Source organism: Oncorhynchus gorbuscha, linkage group LG12, assembly GCF_021184085.1.
Source record: "Oncorhynchus gorbuscha isolate QuinsamMale2020 ecotype Even-year linkage group LG12, OgorEven_v1.0, whole genome shotgun sequence".
NCBI lineage: Eukaryota > Metazoa > Chordata > Actinopteri > Salmoniformes > Salmonidae > Oncorhynchus > Oncorhynchus gorbuscha.
The window spans coordinates 43,414,881-43,433,858 of record NC_060184.1 but is presented as its reverse complement, the minus strand read 5'-3'; the positions used below and the strand labels follow the sequence as shown (position 1 = coordinate 43,433,858).

The window sequence follows — 18,978 nt, the reverse complement described above, 5'->3', positions numbered from 1 at the left end:
ACCATAATTTGCAAATAAATTAATTAAAAATCCTACAATGTGATTTTCTGGATTTCTTTTCCTCATTTTGTCTGTCATAGATGAAGTGTACCTATGATGAAAATTACAGACCTTTCATGTTTTTAAGTGGGAGAACTTGCACAATTGGTGGCTGACTAAATACTTTTTTGCCCCACTGTAAATGTTGAGTTGTTATGTTACCTGAAATGCACAAGGTCCTCTACTCTGACAATTAATCCACACATAAAACTGTCAATCAAATAATTTCTAGTTCTTCTCCTCCTTCCAGGCGTTTTCTTCTTTGGACTTTATATGTTGATTGGCATCTAACTTACATAGTTACCACGACGACTGACCAAACTCAGATCGTCTTTCAATCACCCACACCCTCCCTCCTGAATCCTCCTCCCCCTCCCCCCCCTCCTCCCTCTCTGCAGATGACTTCGTCAACCATTTTGAAAAGAAGGTCGACCACATCCGATCCTCGTTTGCTCTGCTCACACTGCCCTACCCTGTGCTCTGACCTCTTTCTCCCCTCTCCCTCCAGATGAAATCTCGCGTCTTGTGACGGCCGGCCGCCCAACAACCTGCCCGCTTGACCCTATCCCCTCCTCTCTTCTCCAGACCATTTCCGGAGACCTTCTCCCTTACCTCACCTCACTCATCAACTCATCCCTGACCGCTGGCTACGTCCCTTCCGTCTTCAAGAGAGCGAGAGTTGCACCCCTTCTGAAAAAACCTACACTCGATCCCTCCGATGTCAACAACTACAGACCAGTATCCCTTCTTTCTTTTCTCTCCAAAACTCTTGAACGTGCCGTCCTTGGCCAGCTCTCCCGCTATCTCTCTCTGAATGACCTTCTTGATCCAAATCAGTCAGGTTTCAAGACTAGTCATTCAACTGAGACTGCTCTCCTCTGTATCACGGAGGCGCTCCGCACTGCTAAAGCTAACTCTCTCTCCTCTGCTCTCATCCTTCTAGATCTATCGGCTGCCTTCGATACTGTGAACCATCAGATCCTCCTCTCCACCCTCTCCGAGTTGGGCATCTCCGGCGCGGCCCACGCTTGGATTGCGTCCTACCTGACAGGTCGCTCCTACCAGGTGGCGTGGCGAGAATCTGTCTCCTCACCACGCGCTCTCACCACTGGTGTCCCCCAGGGCTCTGTTCTAGGCCCTCTCCTATTCTCGCTATACACCAAGTCACTTGGCTCTGTCATAACCTCACATGGTCTCTCCTATCATTGCTATGCAGACGACACACAATTAATCTTCTCCTTTCCCCCTTCTGATGACCAGGTGGCGAATCGCATCTCTGCATGTCTGGCAGACATATCAGTGTGGATGACGGATCACCACCTCAAGCTGAACCTCGGCAAGATGGAGCTGCTCTTCCTCCCGGGGAAGGACTGCCCGTTCCATGATCTCGCCATCACATTTGACAACTCCATTGTGTCCTCCTCCCAGAGCGCTAAGAACCTTGGCGTGATCCTGGACAACACCCTGTCGTTCTCAACTAACATCAAGGCGGTGGCCCATTCCTGTAGGTTCATGCTCTACAACATCCGCAGAGTACGACCCTGCCTCACACAGGAAGCGGCGCAGGTCCTAATCCAGGCACTTGTCATCTCCCATCTGGATTACTGCAACTCGCTGCTGGCTGGGCTCCCTGCCTGTGCCATTAAACCCCTACAACTCATCCAGAACGCCGCAGCCCGTCTGGTGTTCAACCTTCCCAAGTTCTCTCTCGTCACCCCGCTCCTCCGCTCTCTCCACTGGCTTCCAGTTGAAGCTCGCATCCGCTACAAGACCATGGTGCTTGCCTACGGAGCTGTGAGGGGAACGGCACCTCAGTACCTCCAGGCTCTGATCAGGCCCTACACCCAAACAAGGGCACTGTGTTCATCCACCTCTGGCCTGCTCGCCTCCCTACCACTGAGGAAGTACAGCTCCCGCTCAGCCCAGTCAAAACTGTTTGCTGCTCTGGCCCCCCCAATGGTGGAACAAACTCTCTCACGACGCCAGGACAGCGGAGTCAATCACCACCTTCCGGCGACACCTGAAACCCCACCTCTTTAAGGAATACCTAGGATAGGATAAGTAATCCCTCTCACCCCCCCCCCTTTAAGATTTAGATGCACTATTGTAAAGTGACTGTTCCACTGGATGTCATAAGGTGAATGCACCAATTTGTAAGTCGCTCTGGATAAGAGCGTCTGCTAAATGACTTAAATGTAAATGTAATGATGGCACGCGAGCAGTGTGGTCAGCATGTTAAGCTCGGGCCGGCCCAACACGAATCAACCTTAAACTTTGATAGACTTATACATTGCAAAAAGTGACAATTATTTTTCATGCCATGAGAGGTACCGGAACCGGCCAAATGGGTCCCGGAACTGAACAGTCCAAATTAAGCACTGGTTCTGCTCCCGTAGTGTAGTTTGTGACAATTGTGTTTTAAAAGCAGAGAGCTCCAGGCAGCATATTGTGCTATGTATTATTGATATCACAGCAGTGGCCAGCTAACTCTCAGTGCTCAGGGTGATGAGGCATAATGTGTGATTTATTTTCTTTTGGCCTGCAGTGATCTTCAAGCAGCCTCCTTTGAGACGTGGCTGAGGAGATTGGAGTTTTGTGTCTCTTTAAAGATTCAGAGATGAAAGAGTGGGTAGCTAATGAGCAGCATGGCTTGCTGAGGAGTGAGACAGAAAGCAGAGGTGTAACGCGCCGTCGGAAGAAGTAGCCCAAGATGCAGCGTGTTGAGTGTTCATACTTTATTTCAACTGACCACAAAACAACAAAGGGAACAACGAACATCACATTCTGACGGCTACACAGAGCTAACATAAAACAACATCCCACAACCTAAGGTGGCAAAACAGGCTGCCTAAGTATGATTCCCAATCAGCGACAACGATAGACAGCTGTCCCTGATTGAGAACCATACCCGGCCAAAACGTAGAAACACAAAACCTAGAAATAAAGAACATAGAATGCCCACCCACATCACACCCTGACCTAACCAAAATCGAGACCGAAAAAGCTCTCTACGGAGGGGAAAGAGATTGAGGGGTGAAGAGAGGGAAGGAGGGAGAAAGGAGTGAGATAAAGACAACAGGGAAAAGAGAGGGATGGGTAGGCTGTAGGAAGAGAGAGCCAAAGTGATAAAAAATGGTAGACAGATAAACAAAGAAAGAGAATGAATTTGGAGTCAACAGGTAGTGTGGTGGGTGTGGTGCATGGTCAGAGGTCGTGTGTGTGTGTGTGGGTTTGTTCGTCTCTGAAGGTTTGTTTGTTAGGACTGGATCCTCTATTGACATTCAGCTTCAGAAACAGCCAGAGGAGACTCAATAGTGGTGTGTGTGTGTTTATAGGTGTGGCAGCAAGGAGTGTCTTTGTCTCTGTGTGGGACTCCCACCCCAAGTAACTTAGTAGCAAATCTCTAAAAAACCCTAGTTAAAACTCTTTTGCCCACCCACTTTCATACGTAAACATCTCTCACAGCATATATTTATTATGTTTCACAAGTGCTAGTACTCTCACTCCAAGCACATTTCAGGATTCTAAAGTTGAAATTTTTTCTTCCAAGTTAGAAGTAGAACATTTGAGTCTACGTTTCTTTCAGTTTGAGAGTGTCTATCCTCAACTCTCTCCATTGTCTGTAGTTCAGCGCAACAGCTCAGTTTATCATCGACCACTTAAGAGTCCTTTCCTCTCTGTAATCTAACAGTCAGCCTATCTCTCCTCTTCAGCCTACCCATTGATCTCTCATTGATCCTACTGCCCTTCTCCTCGCCTCCTCTTAGTTTGAACTCTTATCTGTCAGCCCCTAAGGATTAAGCAGCTTTGTGCCAACAGCACAGTGACTGAACAAGTGCTCCCGAACGTCCCCTTATTGAGTCACACTCTCCAGGTGGGCATTGCCCACTAAGCTCTGATCTAGGATCAGATAACACTTCACAATTCTAATCCTCAATCATGAACAATTAAACAGCAGAATTGACTTCAGATTAGATAAGTGTTTAGTGGTCACATCACCCTACTGCAGGTATAATCACTCTCACTCACCTTTCTCTTTGGTCGCAAAGGTGGGCAGCACGTGGAGGGGTTGTCCCCTCCCCCTGTCTTCCCTGCTACAGAGTCATTCTTCAGCGTGCGTACGTAGGACACCATTCTCTTCATGGCTCTGTCCTCAGTCCCGAAGTTGGGCTCCATGGGGTCCTTTGTCCCCTGTGTCCTCGCACCCTTGTCTGGTAGCACCTGGTTGGTCTGTGTGGGACATCCTAAAATGAGGTGCGAAGGTGCCCCCCTCCTGTTCCCCAGCTCCAGGTAAATGTGAACACAGACACAGAGAGCGGTGAGGAGAAGACACAGGCGCAGAACCAGTCCTCTAGTCAGTCTGTCTCTCCCCATGCCTGGCCACATCTCTCTCTGTATCTCTCCCTTTTTCCTGTTCCTCTCTTTCTAGCCTCGGTCCATGTTCTCAACAGTGAGATAGTTGTTCTCTGTCTCTATCCCATTCTTCCTCTCCTCCTCCTTGGAGTGGTTAGTCTTTCTCCTGTCCTCCTTCTTTCCCTCCTTCCCTCCACTTGGAAGTCCACAGTTTGATCAAGATAGGCAGGAGCAGTGCTGAAGGTTTGTGAGACAGGAGGACACCTGCTCTTCGCAAAACAACTACCTCAGTCTGTGTGTGTGTGTGTGTGTGTATATATATGTCTCTCTTTCTCGACTCCTTCCTGTGTATGTGTGTGTCAGTGTATGTGAGCCTCTGCACACAACTCGTGGAAAAGAGCATGTGGCTTTCATTGAAAAGTTTGGAACTTCCCCTTCTCTCTCCTAGCCCTCACACCTCTTTCTCGCACCCACCCCTCTCCTTCCATCTGTCCCCTCCCTCTCTATGTTCCCCTGTGTCTAGGGTTACTGTAACTCCACACTGGGCAGGGCCAACACATCCACAGCTTGCTGTTACCAAGGCCTCACATTCTCTCTCTACTTAAACTCTGTTTCATGCACAGAGGAGGTCATATAGAGAGGGAGATGGAGGAGTGGGAATTAGAGAAAGTGAATGACAGGGAGACAATGAAGTGCAGCCTTGGAGGGTGGAGCATTGTATTAAGGGCGTGTGTGTGCTTTTAAATCAAAGGTGTGTTTTGCAGTCTGTCACAGAAAGAGAGGAACGAGGGAAAAGAAAACAAATGGGAGGAATGGAGAGGAAAGGGATACAGAGGTTGATTAGAAAAGGTTTCAGGGTGTATTAAATGAAAGAATGAGGGAGCTTCATCGACTTTAGAGCTCTCGTTCTCGCTTTCATTCTCCCTTTCTCTCTCACACTGTGGGTATAAACATGATTATTCTAAACTGTTGGGTCCTATGAAATCACTTTGAAACACTCTACACTCTTAGAAAAAAATAGTTTCAAAAGGGTTCTCCGGTTCTCCGTGTAGAAGAACCCCCTTTGGTTCCAGATAAAACTATTTTGGGTTCCATGCAGAACTATCTTTGGAAAGGGTCCTAGATGAAACCCAAAAGGGTTCAACATGGAACCAAAAATGGTTCTTCAAAGGGTTCTCCTATGGGGACAGCCAAAATGTACACTTACTCCCACTCCCCAGAAGCAGCCCAATTGCTCCTTTCTTCATAAAACAATTATTCCAATCCCCCTACTGCAGCTCCCATCTATTAAGTCTGACATTGCAAGTGGTAAAAAGAGTTTACAGTATGCCTGGCTGATTGAAATAAGTGGATTTTTAGCACATCTGGGAAAAGTTTTGGGGACTTTATTAGTTGATGCCAGTGAAGTTGTGGGGGTAATGAATAAGGATCCACACAGGCTTTATGAAAGGAGGGGAATGGGAGGCACCCAGACAGTGTACTCTTTATTTGTGAAAACAGACTTGTGGTATTGACCAGAGACACACAGTGCTCTGTTGCCACCTGTATGTAGAGAGAAGTAACACACACACACACACACACACACACACACACACACACACACACACACACACACACACACACACACACACACACACACACACACACACACACACACACACACACACACACACACACACACACACACACACACACACACACACACACACACACACACACACACACACACACACACACCTTCTTTGCCCGCTTCGAGGATAATACAGTGCCACTGTTGTGGCCCGCTAAGGGATGTACCCCCCCTTCCTTCTCCGTGGCCTGATGTGAGTAAAACATTTGAATGTGTTAACCCTCGCAAGGCTGCTGGCCAGATGGCATCCTTAGCAGCGTCCTCAGAGCATGCGCAGACCAGATGGCTAGTGTGTTTACGGACATATTCAATCACTCCCTATTCCAGTATGTTGTCCCCACATCCTTCGAGATGGCTACCATTGTTCCTGTACCGAAGGAGGCAAAGATAACTGAACTAAATGACTACCGCCCCATAGCACTCACTTCTGTCATCATGAAGTGCTTTGAGAGACTTGTCAAGGATCACTTCCACCTTACCGGCCACTCTAGACCCACTTCAATTTGAATTACCGCCCAAACAGGTCCACGGACGACGCATTCACACTGCACACTGCCCTATCCCATCTGGATAAGAGGAATACCTACGTAAGAATGCTGTTCATTGACTACAGCTCAGCATTCAACACCATAGTACCCTCCAAGCTCATCATCAAGCTGGAGGCCCTGTGTCTCAACCCCGCCCTGTGCAATTGGGTCCTGGACTTTCTGACAGGCCGCCGCCAGGTGGTGAAGGTAGGAAACATCATCTCCACTTCGCTGACCCTCAACACTGGGGCCCCACAAGGGTGCGTGCTCAGCCCCCTCCTGTACTCCCTGTTCACCCATGACTGCGTGGCCATGAACACCTCCAACTCAATCATCAAGTTTCCAAACGCCACAACAGTAGTGGGCTTGATTACCAACAACGACGAGACGGCCTACAGGGATGAGGTGAGGGCACTCGAGTGTGGTGTCAGGAAAATAACCCCTCACTCAACGTCAAAAAAACAAAGGATATGATCTTGGACTTCAGGAAACAGCAGAGGGACAGTGTGGTGAAGAAGGTGCAACAGTGCCTCTTCAACCTCAGGAGGCTGAAGAAATTTGGCTTGTCACCCAAATCCTGACAAACTTTTACAGATGCACAATCAAGAGCATCCTGTCGGGCTGTATCACTGCCCTTAACCGCAAGGCTCTCCAGAGGGTAGTGAGGTCTGTACAATGCATCACCGGGTGTAAACTACCTGCCCTCCATGACACCTACAGCACCCGATGTTGCAGGAAGGCCAAAAAGATCATCAAGGACAATAACCAACCGAGCCACTGCCTGTTCACACCGCTACCATCCAGAAAGCGAGGTCAGTACAGGTGCATCAAAGCTGGGACCGAGAGACTGGAAAAACAACTTCTATCTCAAGACTGCTAAACAGCAATCACTAACTCAGAGAGGCTGCTGCATACATTGAGACCCAATCACTGGCCACTTTAATAAATGGGTCACTAGCCACTTTAAACAATGCCACTTTAAATAATGTTTACATATCTTACATTACTCATCACATGTATATACTGTATTTTATACCACCTATTGCACCTTACCTATGCTGCTCGGCCATCGCTCATCAAATCAATACGTATTCTCATTCACCCCTTTAGATGTGTGTATTAGTTAGTTGTTGGAGAATTGTTAGATATTACTGCACTGTCGGAACTAGAAGCATTTCGCTACACTGCATTAACATCATACATGTGTATGTGACCAATACTATTTAATTTAATTTAAATTAAACTGGGTTATATTCCCCAGTCAATATGGAGAATGTTAGTTAAATTTGTTTTCAATCGATACATGATATCGATACATTAAGTATGTGGTGAATTTGAAAAATTATTAGTACAAAATAACAAACTGGTAACATGTAATGCAATAATGCAGCAAGCCTTATTTTCAAAACCTTTTATTGTGCATTGATTTTGTTTGGAGACATCTTTCACCCCACAACCATTGCCTCAAAATATAAGTTTACTGTGAAATACCATGAGAACACTGACTGAATCACCAGAACACAAGATAATGATATCTTCTCAATTGAGTTGTTTTACCAACCAGTTAATCCAATAGCAAAAAATGCAAAATACATGTTTCAAAATTGCCCTTTGATTGTTATATGCTACAGTACTGTAAGTTACTTTTCACATAGACAATACACTTGCACTCCCAATCATTTATAACCCATGTGATCAAAGGTGTGATCATTGAAGACATCTTTCATAATCATTTATGCATCAAACATAAATGAATTGTTCATATATAAAACATAGGTGTACTGTAATCAAATGACAAAAATACAATTATTGAAAGAAACATAAACGTTTAGCAGGCACTAGTTTGCATCAAGCCTGTCTTGAGCATGCCCACATACAAATACTACAATTTACTATAGTACTATAGTATTTAATATAGAATACTGTAGTATATTATAAAATACTATACTACACACTGTAGTATCCCTCAATCATGTCTAGTACTTTGTATAGAATTGTGTAGTACACAGTGGAATACAATAGTATACTGAAAAAAAAGCAACAAATTCAAACAAGGAAATCAGTAAATTTGAAGAAATTCATTAGGGCCTAATCTATGGATTTCACATGACTGGGAATACAGATATACATCTGGTGGTCACAGATACCTTTAAAAAAAAGGTAGGGGCGTGGATCAGAAAACCAGTCAGTATCTAGCTTGACCACCATTTGCTTTACGCAGCGGGACACATCTCCTTTGCATAGAGTTGATCAGGCTGTTGATTGTGACATGTGGAATGTTGTCCCAATCCTCTTCAATGGCTGTGCGAAATTGATGGATATTGGCGGGAACTGTTGTAGACGTCGATCCAGCACATCCCAAACATCCTCAGTGGGTGACATGTCTGGTGAGTATGCAGGCCATGGAGGAACGGGGACATTTTCAGCTTACATAAATTGTGTTCAGATCCTTGCGACATGGGGCTGTGCATTATCATGCTGAAACATGAGGTGATGGCTGTGGATGAATGGCATGACAATGGGCCTCAGGGTCTCATTACGGTATCTCTGTGCATTCAAATGTCCATCGATAGAATGCAAATGTATTCATTGTCCATAGCTCATGCCTGCCCATACCATAGCCTCAACCCCACCGTGGGGCACTCTGTTCACAATGTTGACATCAGCAAACCGACACGACATCTGTCTGCCATCTGCCCTTTACAGTTGAAACCGGGATTAGTCCGTGAAGTGCACACATCTCCAGCTTGCCAGTGGCCATCCAAAGTTAACCATTTTCCCACTGAAGTCGGTTACGACACCGAACTGCAGTCAGGTCAAGACCCTAGTGAGGACAACAAGCATGCAGATGAGCTTACCTGAGACGATTTCTGACAGTTTGAGCAGTTGTGCAAACCCACAGTTTCATCAGCTTTCCATCTGGCGGGTCTCAGACGATCCCGCAGGTGAAGATGCAGGATGTTGAGGTCCTAGTCTGGCGTAGATATACGTGGTCTGCGATAGTGAGGCCGGTTGGACATACTGCCAAATTCTCTAAAACGGCATTGGAGGCGGCTTATGGTAGAGAAATGTACATTAAATTATCTGCCAACAGCTCCAATGGACATTCCTGCAGTCAGCATGCCAATTGCGCACTCGCTCAACTTGAGACATCTGTGGAATTGTGTTTTTGACAAAACTGCACATTTTAGAGTGGCTGTTTGTGGTCCCCAGCAAAAGGTGCACCTGTGTAATGATAATGCTGTTTAATCAGCTTCTTCATATGTCAAACCTGTCAGATGGAAGGATTATATTGACGAAAGATAAATGCTGAGGGATGTAAATAGATTTGTGCACAACATTTGAGTATGGAACATTTCTGGGATGTTTTATTTCAGCTCATGAAACATGGGACCAACACTTTACACATTGCGTTTATATTTGTAAAATGAATGGATTCACATACAAGGCAATAAGCTTAAGTTACAAGACAATGCTGCCATTAGCAAAGCATAATTCTCGACACAGATCCTAGGTACACTTAAAAGATAAAGCATGGACAAAGCCATGCATACTAGGCCTAGAAGCCTAGGAAATGATAATTGATCATACAACCTTCCTCTAATGGACAGGATCAGAGAGAATAGCAGACCTTCATTTCATTTATAACATCTGAAGGTGTAAAACCAACCACCATTGACCATTCAAACAATACCAGGTTTACACGAACCTGAGTCCAATGTAAATAAAACAGAAATCCTGAAAGGACAATTAAACCCCTTTGCAGAGAGTCATTTAAAGTTCACCCTGGACAGATACAAGTTACCACTGAGATCATACATCCATATGGATGGCATTAGAATTCTACTCATAGGACAAGTTTCAGATAGAATAATCCCATAGTATCCATGTTTGGCATCTATCACATATTCAATAGTCAGTCCTCTGGATACTGTAGAGAGAGATACATTGGCCACTCAGAGGGGAAATGGCATACTGGTACTTTAAGCATTGTCCTTTGTGTTTTGCTGGGCCATTTGACTTTGTAGCCCCAGGTGACAGAGAGCACATTGTTTAGGGCCGAGCCAACATGGCCTGGATGCAAGGGAAATAACGGCTGTGAGTGGCCATCGGTCTGAGAGCTGACTTAAGTGTTATTGGCAGCCTAACATAGAGAACAGAAACCGCTGGAGTGCCAATTCAGCTGGCAACAATGGGAGTGGGACGGCCTATTGTTGTCACGAGAATTTTCAAACCCAATAATAATAACTGACAATCAATAGCTCTGACCAATCCCCGAGATCTGTAAGACCATGGGTTAAATAATAATTAGTCAAAGACTCTACTAGCTTATGCAAAAAGATAGTACAGTTTATTCAGAGAACGTTCTAAAGTCCATTATACAAAGACATCCATTTTATAGCTGGCACATACTTCCACAAAAACAGCAGGTGAGGTTTTATCTCTACATTTCTTGCCACTGTGGATCACTGCCCAGCCGGCAGTTTCATTCCCCCGAGATGAGGGAAACCTTGAGAAGTGCTATGCTCTCGTAGGTTCCTCCGAGGCCTAGCCAGGTCGGTTCAAAGACAGTTTTAATTGTTCTTCAGTATTTTCCTAGGTCCCCACATACAAGTTCAAATCCTAAGCTACGCCTAACCTAATTCTGACTAAAACTACACACATCATCCGATTTATGATTAGAATCATTTTCATACAGTTATACGGTTTCAGAGTGGAATTATTTTATCATTATCTTTCAACATATACATTATTTTATCAATTGTACATTTATTAAATCATTATTTATGGAAGTTCTTGTCTCTCATCATCATTAAATCCTGCTAGCATACATTCACTGCTCTGCCTGTTCCATCCTTTCCAGCCACCTCGCTCTGCTTAATCCGCCCACGTGTTTCTGGTGAATTATTATTATTATTATTTACATTATTTACATTTCCGTGATTACGATCTTGTCTCATCACTGCAACTCCTCAACGGGCTCGGGAGAGGCGAAGGTCGAGTCTTGCGGCCTTCGAAATATGACCCACCAAGCCTCGCTTTTTGATACCCGCTCGCTTAACCCGGAAGCTTGCATCGGAGGAAACACCATTCAAACTAACGACCATAGTCAACCTGCAGGCGCCCGGCCGCCATAAGGAGTCACTAGCCGTGATGAGCCAAGTGAAGGCCCCCCGGCAAACCCTATCCTAATCCCGACGACGATAAGGCACATTTGGCCCATCGGACTCCAGGTCATGGCCGGTTGTGACACAGCTGTAGTGACGCTGCAATACTGCGATGAAGTGCCTTAGACCACTGCGCCACTCGGGAGGCCCAGTTCTTTACTTAATAGACAATTGTATTTATACAAATGGGAAGACAATCATATCAAAGTAATGTGAGCATTGCATTGTGAAAAGCAATTCATTTATATGACCATGTATTGCAATGTGAAACGTATTTCTAAATGGTGAAAAAGTCACTGTATGATTTTGTGTGTTGTACTAAGTCAATTGAAAACGTGCTTAGAGTTTTGCAACAACTGCCTTTTTGATTATGTTTTGAGTTTTGTACTAAGCATTGTGAAAATGTCCCATATACTTGTGAAAATTGCACAAAGCAATGAATCAGATTTGATTAGGTCTGTTTCTGTCGTGTTTTTATTAGACTGTTTCACTTATTTAGTGTGGTTTTCAGGGAAAGGCTGATACATTGCATTTGGAAAGAATTCAGACACCTTCACTCTTTCCACATTTTGTTAAGTTACAGCCGTATTCTAAAATGGATTAAATAAAATTCCCCATCTACACACAATATTCCAGAAAGACAAAGCAAAAACAGGTTTTTAGACATTTTTGCAAAAATGTATTGAAAATAAAGAATGCCTGAAATGTATTATTTACATAAGTATTCAGCTATGAGACTGGTTGGACATGATTTGGAAAGGCACATACCGGTCTATATAAGGTCCCACAGTTGACAGTGCAAAAACCAAGCCATGAGGTTAAGGGAATTGTCCGTGGAGCTCCGAGACATTTATTTAACCAGGTAAGTTGACTGAGAACACATCATTTACAACAACAACCCGGGGAATAGTTACAGGGGATAAGAGGGGGACGAATGACCCAATTGTACGCTGGGGATGATTAGGTGATCATGATGGTAGGAGGGCCAGATAGGGAATGTAGCCAGGACTCTGGGGTTAACATCCCTACTCTTATGATAAGTAACATGGGCTCTTTAGTGACCACAGTCAGGACACCCGTTTAACATCCAATACGAAAGACAGCCCCCTACATAGGGCAATGTCCCTAATAACTGCTGTCAGGTATTGGGATATTTTTTTAGACCAGAGGAAATAGTGTCTCCTACTGGCCCTCCATCACCACTTCCAGCAGCATCTGGTCTCCCATCTAGGGACCAACTAGGACCAATCCTGCTTAGCTTCAGAAGCAAGCAAGCAGTGGGATGCAGGATAGTATGCTGCTGTCGATGCACATATCTGGGGAAGTGTACCAAAACCTTTATGCAGCATTGAAGGTCCCCAAGAATACAGTGGCCTCCATCATACTTAAATGGAAGTTGTTAAGAACCACCAAGACTCTTCTTAGAGCTGGCCACCCAGCCAAACTGAGCAATCGGGGAAGAAGGGCTTTGGTCAGGGAGGTGACCAAGAACCCGATGGTCACTTTGACAGAGCTCCAGAGTTCCTCTGTGGAAATTTGGAGAACCTTCCAGAAGAACAACCATCTCTGCAGCCACCAAACAGGTCTTTATGGTAGAGTGGTCAGACGGAAGCCATTCCTCAGTAAAAGGAACATGGAGTTTAACAAAAGGCACCTAAAGGACTGTCAGATCATGAAAAACAAGATTTTATGGTCTGATGAAACCAAGATTGAACTCTTTGGCCTGAATGCCAAGCATCACGTCTAGAGGAAACTTCGCATCATCCCTATAGTGAAGCATGGTGGTGGCAGCATCATGCTGTGGGGATGTTTTTCAGCAGAAGGGACTGGTAGACTAGTCAGGATCGAGGGAAACATAAACGGAGCAAAGTACAGAGAGATCCTTGATGAAAACCTGCTCCAGAGTGCTCAGGACCTCAGACTGGTGTGACGTTTCACCTTCCAACAGGACATTGACCGTAAGCACCATCTCAACACAAAGCAGGAGTGGATTCGGGACAAGTCTTTGAATGTCCTTGAGTGGCCCAGCCAGAGCCTGGACTAGAACCCAATCGAACATACCTGGAGAGACCTGAAAATAGCTGTGTAGCAACGCTCCCCATCCAACCTGACAGAACTTGAGAGCATCTGCAGAGAATGGGAGAAACTCCCCAAATACAGGTGTGCCAAGCTTTTAGCATCAAACCCAAGAAGACTCAATGCTGTAATCGCTGCCAAAGGTGCTTCAACAAAGTACTGAGTAAAGGGTATGAATAGTTATGTAAATGTGATATTTCAGATTTTAGTTTCTTTTAAAATTAGCAAAAGATTCAAAACATCTTTTTCTTTGTCATTATGGGGTAGTGTGTGTAGATTAATGAGGTAAAAAAATATTTTATACATTTTAGAATAAGGGTGTAACGTAACAAAATGTGAAAAAAGTCAAGGGGTGTGAAATCTTTCCGAAGGCACTGTTTATCCCTGGCATATTGCATAATTTATGCAGCAGCATACAATACATTTTTGGACTCACCTTGTTGTGCTGTGCTCCCTTGAACAGGAAGGTAGCACTACGGTCCTTCGTGGGCAAATTTTGTCATCAAACGTTGTCATCAGAGTCTGGCATTCTCTTGATTTATGGTGATTTGGAACTGACGTCAGGTCGGAGCTCTAGAAAGCGGCTGGATGACCTTTCCAAATGTATTTTCCCAGTCGGAGCTCGTTTTTGCTTTGTCATTATGAGGTATTGTATGTAGATTGAAGGAACAACATTTGTTTCCCCCTCCAGTTATGCAAGTGTGTAATGGGAGAAGACAGTACAGAGCCATAAAGGGACATGATGGACTAACAGTCACAACAACCAGCTAAACTCTAACAGATGTACCACTCTCTGGTGCCACCATGTGGTCAGTCAGGGATACTGCACCCATAATACAGCCTAATATGGTGAGGAGAGGGGATGCGATGAGAACAAGAAATGAGGTGAAGAAATGTACCCATGAGGCGGACCCTGTGAAGCAAGTCATGTCAGACTGAACAATTTAGATTTACAGCCAAGATCCTTGGCAGTCGACTTGGATGGAGCAACTGTGTGTGTGTGAGAGAGAGAGAGAGAGAGAGAGAGAGAGAGAGAGAGAGAGAGAGAGAGAGAGAGAGAGAGAGAAGATAAAGAGAGAGAAAGAGAGAGAGAGAGAGAGAGAAAGAGAGAGAGAGAGAGAGAGAGAAAGAGAGAGCAATCAGATGTAAGGGTCATTGACCTCATTGACCCTGGGTTCTGTGAAATCCACTCCAGTTGGCCATGCAAAGCAGAAGTCAACACCAACCAATAACGAGAGGCCACAGTGCTTCGGAGAGATTGACAGTGTCAAACGACTACGCTAAAATAATCCCAATGACGATTTAGTCACAGACAGCTATTCATTTGACACTCTCATGTAGAGGCCTTAATCGTTTTTATTTTTGTTGAGAAAATAAGTAAGTAAGAACCCATCAGGCACAGAAATCAGTTCAACAATTTTTATTTACATTTGGTTGAGTTGTCAACTAGAGTGAATTCAATGTGAAATCAGAAAAAAATGTCAGTTTTCCATGATGATTAAATGTCATTGTCACGCCTTGGTCATTATATTTTGTGTTTTTGGTATGTGTTTGGGTAAGCCAGGGTGTGACATGGGTTTATATGTTGTGTTTCGTATTGGGGTTTGTAGTAATTGGGATTGTGTATGATTAGGGGTGTGTCTAGTTAGGCTTGGCTGCCTGGGGCGATTCTCAATCAGAGTCAGGTGCTTGTCGTTGTCTCTGATTGAGAACCGTATTTAGACAGCCTGACTTTCGCGTTGTAATTTGTGGGTGTTTGTCCCTGTCTCTGTGTCGTAGTTCACCAGATAGGCTGTAATAGGTTTCACGTTCCGTTTGTTGTTTTTGTATTTTTGAGTTATTTCATGTACCGCTATTCCTTCATTAAAGTCATGAATAACCTACACGCTGCATTTCGGTCTGACTCTCTTCATACAACAGACAAACGACGTTACAGAAAACACCCACCACTCACAGACCATGCAGCGTGTGAACTGGCAGGATCTGAAGGAGGACGTTATGGACAGCAGAAGCATGGAGTATACTACGTGGGAAGAAATCGACAGGTGGGCAGCCAACCCAGAGCGAGTGCAGGCGCCCGCCTGGGATTCTCTACAGCAATGCGAAGAGGGCTATAGACGTATGGAGTCGAAAAGGAGAGCACGGCTATACAGAGCGAAAACCGAAAGTAACGGGGGAAAGCACAGAGAGAGAGTGGCTGAGTCAGGAGTCAGACCTGAGCCTACTCTCCCTGTTAATCGTGAAGAGCAGTTGCAGTGGGAGAGACTGCACCATTTGGAGTTTTGGACATGGGAGGAGGAATTAGACGGAAAAGGACCCTGGGCGCAGCCGGGAGAATATCGCCGTCCCAAGGAGGAAATAGAAGCAGCTAAAGCGGAGAGGCGCAGGTATGAGGAAGCAGCACGGCGACGCGGTTGGAAACCGGAAAGTCACCCCAAAAAATGTATTGGGGGGGGCTAGAAGGGAGAATAGTTATTCCAGGTAGGAGACCTGCGCATACTCCCTGTGCTCCCCGTTGGGCTAGAGAGACCGGGCAGGCACCGTGTTATGCTATGGAGCGCACGGTGTTTCCAGTGCGGGTGCAGAGCCAGCTGTGGCACATACCAGCCCTTCCTATTGGCCGGGCTAGAGTGGGCATCGAGCCAGGTAAGCTTGGGCAGGCTCGGTGCTCAAGAGCTCCAGTGCGCCTGCACGGTCCTGTCTATCCAGAGCTACCTCTACACACCAGTCCTCCGGTAGCAGCTCCCCGCACCAGGCTTCCTGTGCGTGTCCTCGCGCCAGTACCACCAGTTCCAGCACCACGCACCAGGCCTCCAGTGCGCCTCGCCTGTTCAGCGCAGCCAGCGCTTTTCTCCTCTCCTGCGCTGTTGGAGTCTCCCGCCTGTTTAGCGCAGCCATAGCCTTTCTCCTCTCCTGCGCTGCCGGAGTCTCCTGTCTGCCCAGCTCCGCCAGTGCTCCCAGTCTGCCCAGGGCGGCCAGTGCTCCCAGTGTGCCCAGCTCCGCCAGTGCTCCCAGTCTGCCCAGTGCTCCCAGTCTGCCCAGCTCCGCCAGTGCTCCCAGTCTGCCCAGCGCCGCCAGTACTCCCAGTCTGCCCAGCTCCGCCAGTGCTCCCAGTCTGCCCAGCACCGCCAGTGCTCTCAGTCTGCCCAGCGCCGCCAGTCTGCCCAGCGCCGCCCGTCGGCCCAGCGTCGCCAGTCTGCCAGGATCCGCCAGAAGTGCCAGTCTGCCAAGATCCGCCAGATCGGCCAGATAACCTGAATCATCCAGTTCCACCAGCCAGCCAGGATTTACCGGAGCCTGCTACCTGCCTGAGCTTCCTCTCAGTACTGAGCTTCCTCTCAGTACCGGGCTGCTTCGGTCCCGGGCTGCCCCTCTGTCCCGTGCCAGGCTTCCCTCTGTCCTGAGATGCCCCTCTGTCCTGAGCTGCCCCTCTGTCCCGGTCCCCTCTGTCCCGGCTGCCCCTCTGTCCCGGGCTGCCCCTCTGTCCCGAGATGCCCCTCTGTCCCGAGCTGCCCCGCTGTCCTGAGATGCCCCTCTGTCCTGAGATGTCCCTCTGTCCTGAGCTGCCCCTCTGTCCCGAGCTGCCCCTCTGTCCCGAGCTGCCCCTCGGTCCCGAGCTGCCCCTCGGTCCCGAGCTGCCCCTCAGTTATGTGGGGATCAGGGTGAGGACTATTAGGCCATGGTCGGCGGAGAAGGTGGATTATCCCAGGACGCGAAGGGGAGGAACTCGGACATTTATGGAGTGGGGTCCACGTCCCGAGCCAGAACCGCCACCATGGACAGACGCCCACCCGGACTCTCCCTATGCTCTTGAGGTGCGTCCCGGAGTCCGCACCTTAGGGGGGGGGGGGTTCTGTCACGCCTTGGTCATTATATTTTGTGTTTTTGGTATGTGTTTGGGTAAGCCAGGGTGTGACATGGGTTTATATGTTGTGTTTCGTATTGGGGTTTGTAGTAATTGGGATTGTGTATGATTAGGGGTGTGTCTAGTTAGGCTTGGCTGCCTGGGGCGATTCTCAATCAGAGTCGGGTGCTTGTCGTTGTCTCTGATTGAGAACCGTATTTAGACAGCCTGACTTTCGCGTTGTAATTTGTGGGTGTTTGTCCCTGTCTCTGTGTCGTAGTTCACCAGATAGGCTGTAATAGGTTTCACGTTCCGTTTGTTGTTTTTGTATTTTTGAGTTATTTCATGTACCGCTATTCCTTCATTAAAGTCATGAATAACCTACACGCTGCATTTCAAACAACAGACGAACAACGTTACAGTCATCGCATATCAGGTTTTGGTTGAAATGACGTGGAAATAATGTTGATTCAACCAGTTTTTGCCCAGCGGGGAGTGAGTGACTGTGTGAGAGATCTCACGATTGTTGGTTTCTCACAGTGAAATAATGCATAACCGCTCGTTCTTTATCACCTGTTCTAGTGTCTGTGGTGGGGACTATCCCCCTCCATTGTTCTTTCCATTTAAGTGATAATGCCCGAGAAGCCGGTTTTTGGAGGATATATTGACACCGGTATTGTTATGCCAGAGACGAAGTCGAGTGCCAGCAAACCAAGCCAATATATCCTCCAAACACCAGCTGCGAGGGAATTATCATTTTTATACAACCGGTTACTAACATTTTCAAATAATGATTGATATGTTTTCATTAAAAACATTATTTTGATTAATTTATCATCCTTCCACAAGATATAGTCCTGACACAAATCTAGGGGTGCTAGAGACGCTACCCAGTCGTTCAGTCTTTTGTTCTGTATCTATAGACGCAACCCAATCATTCATTCTAAATCTTCCATTGCCATACTGGCTGGCAGGGTTCTTATTCCTTGCATTATAGCTAGCCAACTATGGCTAACTTTCAGTCACGTCAATTACAGCAAAGTAGCTGCATTTGCATTTGTTTAAGCTGTTTTCTAGGTAGATTTGCCTGGCAGAGAAAATGTGTTCTCTTGTCAGGACACTGTTCAGACCAAAGAATAATACATGAAACCATCCATTATATTTGTTATCTACCACAGATGACATAGCTATAGCTACTTATTGTATGTCACATTTATCTGTGCATTCCCCTGGATGATTGGTTAAAATATTTGTCAGAATCTGTGCTACTACAGTATTTCTGCTGCCTTGCTTCAGCCTTTTGCGTGTTGATGGTCCTGCAGTGTTCTCTTTGTTTTCACC

At 46.2% G+C, this 18,978-nt stretch overlaps 1 protein-coding gene across 1 annotated transcript in view; it reads right to left on the bottom strand.

Annotated features, from left to right (window-relative positions):
- Positions 1-4,758, bottom strand: part of LOC123991032 (probable methyltransferase-like protein 24) — a 100,951-nt gene extending 96,193 nt beyond the window's left edge. The window contains exon 1 of the mRNA XM_046292163.1: positions 4,069-4,758. Coding sequence (XP_046148119.1) covers positions 4,069-4,425 — 357 coding nt within the window. The 5' untranslated portion in view covers positions 4,426-4,758. The remainder of the gene's footprint in view (positions 1-4,068) is intronic.
- Positions 4,759-18,978: the final 14,220 nt, after the last annotated feature.